The sequence below is a fragment of the Protobothrops mucrosquamatus genome, unplaced genomic scaffold (assembly GCF_001527695.2).
Source record: "Protobothrops mucrosquamatus isolate PMUCROS unplaced genomic scaffold, P.Mucros_1.0 scaffold4382, whole genome shotgun sequence".
Classification (NCBI taxonomy): domain Eukaryota; kingdom Metazoa; phylum Chordata; class Lepidosauria; order Squamata; family Viperidae; genus Protobothrops; species Protobothrops mucrosquamatus.
This window is the reverse complement of record NW_015390295.1, coordinates 30121-40903: the sequence shown is the minus strand read 5'-3', so window position 1 is coordinate 40903 and position 10783 is coordinate 30121. Positions and strand designations below refer to the sequence as shown.

Genomic DNA, 10783 nt, shown 5'->3' with positions numbered 1-10783 from the left:
GGCATGTATTTGAAGATATGACAGCCGTCAGATATCAAAAAGGCAAAGATCAATTCCTTTGAGCTTCTTTTGTGAATCTTGGACAATAAATATATAATTTGATGTACCACACTTGGTGTACCACACTCAAACATAATAGACACAAAAAAAAAATGTCAGGAGGTGGAAAATTGCTTCTACAAAAGGAACTTTTGGCAGGGAGACAATCTCCAGTACTCATCCAGAAGGCTTGATATCCTAATAAAAAATAAACTCCTCATAAGCAATAATTCCCAGCTTTGTAGAAAGAAGGAATTAACAACCTTCTGTTTGATTCAACTGCTATATTGGTTAGAAAAGAATTGAGGGAGGAAGAGAGTAAGAAAGATGACTTTGATGGGAAATATGCAGGATCTGTTACCTAGGCAAAATAGTTTGCAACATTTTTTTTTTAATCCAGAATGTCCAGATAATATTCAAAAGTAGTTCAAACAGATGCCTCCCTAATTCACTGAATTGTAAGAAGGATGTGGAGGCACAGCACAACTGGACTTGCAAGATTCTGTTATAAGTATAGCTAATCTCAATAAAAGTAGTTTTAGCCTTCCTGTGGAATGGAGTTCTTAGTCCAGTCAGCTTGGTAGGGCTAACTGAAGTGTTCCTGTTACAGTTTTAAGTCCAGATGCAGAATTAATATGTGTGATGCACAAAGAGCATGGTGTTTCATTCTATTTTATAGAGGAACAATGATTTAATGAGTGGAGCATTTTTGTGTGTAATAAGGAAAAATGTAAAAGCAGAAAAATTGTGAAGTAGCGAAACACTTCATTTACTGCTATTACGTGCCAGAAATATTACTGATGCATTTCTATATAAATCTAAAGCAGTATTTTGTATTTTTAAAGCAAAAAAAATGTGTGTATGTTTCAGGTAACTACAAACATTTTGATCCTCTGAATGTATTTATCAACATATATCAAACCTTAAGGCACATAATTAAAGTCATTCAGTTTGCTGTAGTTCCAAAGTTATCTCCAAATTAACTTCTTAAAATAGGACAATGGACATATGATACGGACCTTGGAGAAGTGGTAGTGTACACCCAAACCAATATAACTAGAATGAATGGAATGGTGTTACCAGATCAAGATTTTGGCAAATTTTGCTTTTATAAGGCAATATTAACCTACCATCTGGAAAATCTGGGTGACAGAGCTGCAGATCCTTGCAGGTTCGAGCTGGGTTGTTCTGAGTGCCTATTGGGTATTTCATGTGTTCAATATCCTCTTTCAGAGAACTCAACGAGCCAAAGATCTCTTCCATTCCATCAGTGTAATCTTCTGCAATAGATAGCTTGGCATCTACGGATCTCTTGGACTTTTTGGAGGCCTGGATTGGCAACGGTTGAATAACCTCACCTGGAGGTCCCTGGGAACACAGAGCCAATAGCTTTTAATTCCATTTTTTTAAAAAAATACAAATATACAAATAATACAAATAACCACAATACTTGACCAAAGCTTAGAGGTTCTCCCAGAAGGGAAAATGAAACTTTAATGAAAAACAAAATTATTACATCATGAACTTATTATAAAATAGATAAGCAATATACAAATAAATGTTTGTTCCAGTAGTGGGATTCAGCCGGTTCGCACCACTTCAGTAGAACCGGTAGCTAGTTTTTTGTTGCCCAGGCCCAGAATGGACTTCCAGAAGCAGCATCCACACGGAGAACCGGTTGTTCACATATTTGAATCCCACAACTGGTTTGTTCAAATAGAAATGTCATACAGTTTATAAGAACCAGAACCAGGTGTTTACCAGGAAGGCAGAAGAGTCACAATTAATAATGTATTTCATTTTTGAAAAAAATAAAGAAGGCTGAGTATATGAATTTAAAATGTTGTGTGCAGTTGCTTTCTCCTTTTAGTCATTCACATGCATGTGCCTAGACTCTGATACGGGGTGACCAGGTAAACAGTTTCCCATATTTTCTTAATATTATGTATTAACATAAAAGAGAAAGAAACATTTCAGTCATGGACAGTCCTCTTGCTCCAATCTTTTCAGCAGAAAATAGGTTTCCCCTTTTGAGATTTGCTCCTATAACAAGTACTACAAGTTATAAAAGGAAGGCACCAACTTTGTCCAACCTTTGGCCCATGTTCAACTTTTAACAACTAGGAAATATGGGGATATAAAAATTAGTTAAATTCTCTGGCTATTAAAGGCTTAGTCCAGCTAAGAGAAAGAAATATGGAAATGAGATGAACCTTTTAATTATGGTATATAATCCAAATGAGCCAAGAAAACACAGCTATCTTTATTGGTTCCACCAAACCAAAAACTAATTCTTTGTTTTTAGAGTGGACAAAACAGGCAGGAATCGTTCTCTGAATCATTCTGGGACTCCTGGTGAACTGTCTGGACTGTTTACAATTTTACTGGCAAAATTTCCTTTTTTTTAATGTAATTTACTGAAAGATTATAATTGCAATAATAAATATTAATACAAATAAAAGAATTATGGAATAGAAAGAGTAGAAAGTGCACAAAAGAAAAAAGGAAAATGAAAAATAGAAAAGAAAGAATAAAAAAGTCTATACATATTTATATAAAACTTAAACAAGCCTCTTTTGTAAATCTAATAAAGGAAAATTATCCATGTCAATCCCTTGGTTTATTGTTTAATTATTAAGTTGCATCTTTTCTCAGTTCTGGGAGGAAAGAAAACATTCTTAACTGCTCATGCAGGTAGAAAGCTAACTACTCTCAACATTTTTGGTGCATTCTTCTAGTACAGTGGTGGCGAACCTTTTAGAGACCGAGTGCCCAAAAACTGGCCCCGTCCCTGCTCCACCCCCTGCCCCGCCCCCATCCCACCTGCCCGCAGGGCCACTCATCGCCTCCAGGGCTGCCGCAGATCGCCCAGGCAGCCCAGCAGTGCCATGGTGGCCATGCCGTCTGCCCACGCCCCGCGGCATCAACTGTGCACGATGGGGCATGAGGGCAGTCTTGTCTACACTGCCTGGCTGCCATGTCCTTGGCTGCGCTGCTCCATGTGGGTCACGCTCGGGGGGGGCAACTCTCCTCCAGGGGGGCCACTGGTGAGGAGAGGGTTGTGGGGGGAGGCAAGGCTGGGGCAACAGCACGTGTGCCCACAGAGAGGGCTCCGAGTGCCGCCTCTGGCACCCATGCCATAGGTTCGCCACCACTGTTCTAGTATTTCCCAAATGGTCAGGGGCTGCCTACCAGTGTAATTTCTGCAGAGCACAGGCACCGATCTGTATATTATTCAGCCATGGATTAACCATTAAGCAAAATAAGCACATGTTTAGAGCACCGAGGGAAGAGAGCACCACAATTTTTTCCCCATAGCTATCATGCCCTTAACTCTTTCACTACTACACTCAACTTTAGTCTTTTTTTTGGGGGGGGGTAATTATCCTAGTCTGACATGTTTCATTTTAATTTGCGTTGTCAAAAGCAAATCTTTTCTTTGACCAAAGTTTTAAAGTTTGATTTGAAAGTGTCATCAAATAGCACATTTTTTTTTGTCTTATGGTAGGAGAATTTTGCTTCCATTGTGAGTCACCAGTGGGCTTTTTTTTAAGTGTTGTAAAACTTACATAATGCATTACATTATTCTGATACAGTGATATTTATAGAGTATTGATTAAAAATGATAAACACTCTAATGCTTAAGGTAGGTTAAGCCATTGAGAATACAATGAAATAAATATTATCCATCTTAATTATGGTTTAAAATGTCACTGTTAATAAGCGTAAGGGTATTTGGCTGTTTCATCAAAAACTGAACATAACAAAAAAAGATGTCCTAACAATAAAGCACCCGCAGAGGTTGCATCGAAGTATTTGTTGTACAATATATAGTTAATAACCTGTAACACAGCACCATTGCTGGGCTGTGCATAGGATATCAGCTGGCCTTAATCTGGCCTGATATTATTGTACATAACTAAAAATATCCATGGTATTGTTGACTTTCTTTAAAAAGTCCCTGCTTTAGCCTTCCTTGAAGATTATCAGGGGAAAATCACATACTGGTAAAGTCAGATGTTAATCTCCTTCTCATATTTAAAGGCTGTGCTTTGCAGTCAACATCTATAATAGTATACTCAATTTCTATCAAATCAAAAGGAGTCTTACTTACAGGAGGCCCAGGAGGTCCAGGTAAACCACCATCACCTTTCTGGCCACCAGGACCCTAAGAATGGGGTAGAATGATATAATTTTAATAAACCTCATAAATTGAAAAAGAATAGTGAGCCACACCAAGGCCGACGGGAGGGGAGGCGAAAGGGGAGGTGGGAGAATCTGTGTGGAGAAACTTACCGTTGAACCTTTAGAACCTTTGGGGCCTTGAGGACCCTATAGAAAAAGTAAGACACAGTTACACAAAATTGTATTTGTAAAGGTGTCTATATAATGAGCTAAAACAAGGGAAACTGGGTATAGTTACTTACAGGTAAACCAGGAGGGCCTGGAGGACCAAGTGGGCCAGCTGGTCCAGGAATTCCCTAGAAAAAGAGTATGTTATAAAATCATTGCTAGTTTATTACATTAAAAACAGCATCGCTGGCTGGGGATTTCTGGGAGTTGAAGTCCACCCACCTTAAAGTTGCCAAGGTTAGGAAACATTGTATTGTCTTTTAATTGGAAAGGCATACACAGGTAGTCAGTGACTTACAACCATTTGTTTAGTGACTGTTTGAAGTTACGACTCATTGAAAAAAAGTGACTTATAACCGATGTTCACACTTATGACTATTGCGACATCCCCAGGGTCACGTGATCAAAATTTGGGCGCTTGGCAACTGGCATGTATTTATGACAGTTGCACTGTCCTGGGGTCGTCTGACCACCATTTGTAATCTTCCCAATGGGCTTCCGACAAGCAAAGTCAATAGGGGAAGCCAGATTCGCTTAATGACCGCATGATTCACTTAACAACTGTGGCAAAAAGGTTGTGAAATGGGGCAAAACTCATTTAACAACTGCCTTGCTTAGCAAAGGAAATTTTGGGCTCAGTTGTGGTCATAAGTTGAGGACAACCTGTAAATGCTTTTAACTCTTTTTCATCCAAAAGTAAAGGACATTTTAGTGGAAGCCTCATAATGTATGATATTCTCACTCTCACCTTAGATCAGAGGTGGGGAACTATGGCCCCTTTATGACTTGTGGACTGAGCATGACTGGTTCAGGAATTCTGGGAGTTGAAGTCCACACATCATAAAAGGACCATAGTTGCCCACCCCTGCCTTAGATACAAGGTATGGAAGGAGAGTAAGTCTCCTGTCCTACAAATGAAATTCTATCTCTGGCAGTCTGCAGTCTCCCTTGTCTCTCCATGTGTCAATTAAATGCAGAAATGTGGAGAAACTCCTCCTGGGTGCTTTTTTCAGATGAGCAAGCAGCAGCAGTCAGGGAGATATCAAAGTAATAGAGAAATGTGTAACAGAACACCTAATTCTAAACCTCATCACCTCACAATAATTTATACCAAAACACCATGAAATGAACTTCAAAAGCACCCTGAGAATGATATAGAAAAAAAAAAACTAGGGGAAAAAAAACTTGCCTGAAATTGGGGAACAGATGTTCAGCTCTGGATTTATATTGATGTTGATATAGAAAAGTGAAGAGATCTTACTCTGATTACTTCCATTTTACTACTGCTCAGTAAAGTTTAAAAGGAAAGGAGACTGCTGAAGCCACCAGCCCGAGTGCACAGACCTTATTCATAGATGGATTAAACAATTAATATTCTTATGTAATTATAATAAAGATGGTATAGAAAGAGATTTCATTTTAATCCATAAATCTAATTATGGTGTCAAGGGGCACATTGGTGTATAACACTAATGGAAAGTCAATGGAATTATATTGCTAGAACGAGTAGGACAAATAACTGGAAAAATAAAGAAAAAGATTACATTTAGATCTGGAATGCAATGAATAGTCATAAGCAAATTTCAGTAAAATTAAAATCGGCTCTCAATTACCAGAATATTTTCAGCCATGCATCACTTACTGGAATGAAGCTAACACTAGCTGAAGTGCTTTGGGATTTCTGGAATTATTAATGTTTTAATTTCACTGAAAGTACATCTCCAAACACTGTATACACTGGATTAGTCATCTCTGTATTGATTTTGCATCTGGGAAATATTTTTTCTTTTTCTCTTTGTTGGTGCTTTCTTTATTTGCTTTTGTAACTTTTCCATTTTTCTATAGTATTTTATGATAAATTAAAATAAATGAACATTCATAAATACATTTTTAAAGTATCTATGAGAATTGGAAAGACCCAAGCCAGATTCACATAATCTCCTTGTCCTACTACAAGGATGCTCCACTATAGAAATGGCTGTTTTCTTACCCTGTCTCAGAAGTCTACATGTGAGCAATATAGAACATACTAATGTACACGGGTGAAGTGGCCTGAAATGACACCTGTGTCACATAATGTCTCCAATTGATTCTGCCAGTTTCTTAGGAGAACATCTCCTCTGCTCTGAAGTTTTTTCCTGTCTTTCAGTCTCTCCTTTGGCTGCAATCACACCCCAAGTTCCTACAGCTATTTTTTGTTTTGTTCATATACCATTGCTCTATCAAAAGATGCAGACCATCCTGTTTATGGCTTAATACATATAGTACTGTTTCTCATCAAAGGCCATGAACTGGATATATGGATATTCAGATCAATAAAACTCTAGTCCATTTTACAGTTTGATTTTTATTGATTGGTCTTCCTCAGTTTTTAAATGAAAATTTCCATGATGTCCTTCTTTGTAGATGTTTCTAAAGGAAAGGTTTTTTTAAAATAGGTAAGAATTTGTTTTAAAACAAAATAGCTCTTTTTTTTTGCAGTTTTGAGAAGCACAGAGTGGACTTCCAAATGAAGATGAGATTAAGGGAGTCGGGCATGATATGTCCCCATTACCACATGATATTATATTGAGAACCTTGTAACTGTAATAATTTTGATATACCCATGATTTTTTTTTAAAATCTGAGGACAGAGAAATGCTATTTCAAGCCAGGGTATGCTGCTTTAGAGTCAGCATAGCATCATTGCTTTTTTGCTTGAAGAAATGTATGCTCCTTGTTCACCTTCATTTTCTAGTTCTGGTATGCCAGCATTAATATTTTGTAAGACAAAATAACTTTGCTGCTATGAAGACCAGGATGGATTTAAGGGTTTTTTAATGCATTTGCTAGTATTTGTTACCAATTTGCACTTGCTTATATAGAAGGAACTCAAACTGCTTCTGCAATTTTATTATAATTTATACGAACAGAATATATGTAGGACGTGTTTGCAATGTATTTTCTAAGGGAAACTATGGCTTTTTAGGGATGGAGTGGGACATGAATTTTGTGCCTTGAAAACTTAACCAGGAAGCACTGATTGGCTGGAAGTTCATGATGTTCTGCTATTGGCCAGATAGATATATCTAAAATTGAATATCCTGCTGGTCAACGAGTTTTGACTGGTGGGACCTAGGAGGAAGGCCTTCTCAGCTGCTGCTCCCTGCCCTGTGGAACATCTTAACTCCAGAGGCAAGGTGAGTCCCACTCTTCTGGTTTTCTGAAAGAGTGTTAAGACCTGATTTTGCTTATTAGCATGGGACTCTAAAAGTGTGATGCAGCCTGGGGATGGCTGGTGGCCTGAGGACACTCCGGCTGCCTTGTTAACTTCTTAGCTTTTGAATTTTAACCTGATTTATTTTTACTTATATATTTTGACCTGTTTTTAACTCTGTTTTTAAGCTATGCTTCTATTTATGTATTTATATGGTTTTATTACGCTGTTGTAAACCTCCCAGAATCACAGAGGTGAAATGGGTGGTATAGAATTTTAATAAATAAATAAATGTCTAAACAGATCTGCAAATGGTCCAAATAGCCCAGATTAGTTTTGGCACATTTTAAATAGATTGAGAAGAGTTAGAGACAGAAAAAGTTATTTCAAATGGATTACAAACTTTTTTTTTAGATTCAATTTCCCAAAAGAACCAGAAGTTACATGGAGGTTGTTAATTTAAGAAAAACACAGCAAATGTGATGCTATCCATCACAATGTGCCTATGTTGGTGCAGAGTCTGCTGTGATGGATCTTGCAGGTCTGTTCCTTGATCCAGAAATTTTATTACTAAAACTCTCTTCATTGGGCATTCCTGTTGAAGAACGGAGAAGTCAATTTTTCCAATTACTTTTTTCTCCTTGGCCCTGTCTTTAATTTCTGAAAATCTGCTCTGCAGAACTCAGACTCTCTGAAATAGTGAGGAATTTTTCCATTCACGCAAAAGTAAGCCTGAAGCCAATCCAGAATTATCTGACAGTGGACATGATTGTAAAATAACCAATTCACTAATGCTAAAGGCTGTGCAACAAGCTACTAATTTGTACATAGCCTAAACAGTTATAGAATTAAAAGGTAAAGAAAAGAATTTCTCTGTGTGCAGTTTTTACTAACTGAATCTCCTTTTGATCCCGTAGATCCCTGTGTACCAGGTAGACCCCTGTCACCCTTTTCTCCTTGTTCTCCGGGAGGTCCAATCAATCCAATCAATCCAGGATGTCCCTATAAGTAGATATAAAAAAATATGATTTGCTGTCAAATAATACAACTGAAAGAATAGCATCCAGTGAAGTGATAATTATGTTTTTATGGAATAGTTATTGCATGAGCTGTATACTAAAGATATATTTCCATGTACCTTTTCACCTTTCGAACCTGGATCCCCTTTCAATCCTGGCAAGCCGGGTGGACCCTAAAGATATCAAGAAAAATAACATTAAGATAGACTTAAGATACAGAAGGATCTTGACAGACTTGAATATTGGGTGCTATCTAAAAAAATGAAATTCAATGGTGAAAAAAATAAGGTTCTACATTTAGGCAAGAAAAACCAAATGCACAGGTACAGTATAGGTGTTACCTTGCTCAATAGAGTAACTGTGAGAGGGATCTTGGAGTCCTAGTGGACAATCACTTAAATATAAGCCAGCAGTGTGCTGCAGCTGTCAAAAAAGCCAACACACTACTAGGCTGCATTAACAGAGGGATAGAATCAAGGTCATGCAAAGTGTTAATACCACTTTATAATGCCTTGATAAGGCCACACGTGGAATACTGCATCCAGTTTTGGTCACCACGGTGTAAAAAAGATGTTGAGACTCTAGAAATATTACAGAGAAGAGGAACAAAGATGATTAGGGGAATGGAGGCTAAAACATATAAAGAACGATTGCTGGAATAAGGTATGTCTAGTTTAATGAACAGAAGGATTAGGGGTGACATGATAGCAGTCTTCCAATATCTCAGGGGTTGCCACAAAGAAGAGGGAGTCAAGCTATTCTCCAAAGCACCTGAAGGCAGGACAAGAAACAACAGATGGAAACTAATCAAAGAGAGAAGCAACCTAGAACTAAGGAGAAATTTCCTGACAGTCAGAACAATTAATCAGTGGAACAACCTGCCTCCAGAAGTTCTTAATGCTCCAACACTGGAAGTTTTTAAGAAGAGACTGGACAGCCATTTGTCTGAAATGGTATAGGTTTCCTGCCTGAGTAGAGGGTTGGACTAGAAGATCTCCAAGGTCCTTTCCAACTCTATTATTATTATTATTATTATTATTATTATTATTATTATTATTATTATTATTATTATTATTATTATTATTAAAGATGGTGGCAATTTGTGAATCAAGTTCATCAAAGATTTTGCATGTTCAGATGTAATCGTATCTCACAGCATTCAATGACCAATGTCATTCAATGTGCTACAAGGCACAAGATGACCTTTAACAATATGCTCTTACAAGGAATTTATCTGAGTAATTCACTGGCTAATGTTGCCTCTGGTTTTTACCCTGCTTTACCTGACATTTTTTGTTGTCTTTGTGATATTGAGCAGGCTTAAGAAGGTCATTTTATTTCAGTTCAACCTGTTTGCCAATTGGCCTCCGTCTGTAAAACTGTACAGAAGCACAATCTGGGTGCAAGTGAGTTTTATTAATTAATGTATTAATTATATCAGACTGATATCCACTTTTTCTCTGGGAGTTTAAGATCACAAATGAGCTCCATGTTACAGGAAAAAGAGCTATAAGAAGGTTACAACTAACAATCTGTGGTGGCACAGTGGTTAGAATACAGTATCGCAGGCTAACTCACTGCCAGGAGTTCGATCCTGACTGGCTCAAGTTTGACTCAGCCTTCCATCATTCCAAGATTGGTAAAATAAGGACTCAGATTGTTGGGGACCATATGCTGACACTAAACTGCTTAGAGAGGGCAGTAAAGCACTGTGAAGCAGTATATAAGTCTAAGTGCTATTGCTTTGATTTCATTGTTGATCATTTCTCCTAAGCATCTTTTCTTTCATTTGAAGTCTTTCAAAATTATTTGTCTGAGAACAGAGAGCTTCCTTATTATTAAAGCAATAGAAAAGTATATCATTTGCAACTATGACATTTAGAGGAAATCCGATGGTGGTTTTTTTTTTTAAAGTTAGTGCAACTTTCTCTCTCTCTCTCTGTCTGATCTAAACAAAGCTTTAAGTCACATATACAATTGCAAGAAAAAGTATGTGAACCCCTTGGGATAACACAGAGTTTTGCATGAATTGGTCATAAAATGTGCTCTGAACGTCATCTAAGTCACAACAATAGAAAAACACAGTCTGCTGAAAATAATAATGCACAAACATTACATGTTGCCATGGTTTAATTGAACATAACATGTAAACATTCACAGAGCAGGGAGGAAAAAG

General features: G+C 37.5%; 1 protein-coding gene across 1 annotated transcript in view; it reads right to left on the bottom strand.

Moving 5' to 3' along the window:
- Positions 1-1169: 1169 nt before the first annotated feature.
- Positions 1170-10783, bottom strand: part of LOC107298931 (collagen alpha-1(XI) chain-like) — a gene marked incomplete at both ends in the record, with an annotated part of 35993 nt that continues 26379 nt past the window's right edge. The window contains 6 exons of the mRNA XM_015828288.1: positions 1170-1407; positions 4154-4207; positions 4336-4371; positions 4467-4520; positions 8483-8590; positions 8727-8780. Coding sequence (XP_015683774.1) covers positions 1170-1407; positions 4154-4207; positions 4336-4371; positions 4467-4520; positions 8483-8590; positions 8727-8780 — 544 coding nt within the window. The remainder of the gene's footprint in view (positions 1408-4153; positions 4208-4335; positions 4372-4466; positions 4521-8482; positions 8591-8726; positions 8781-10783) is intronic.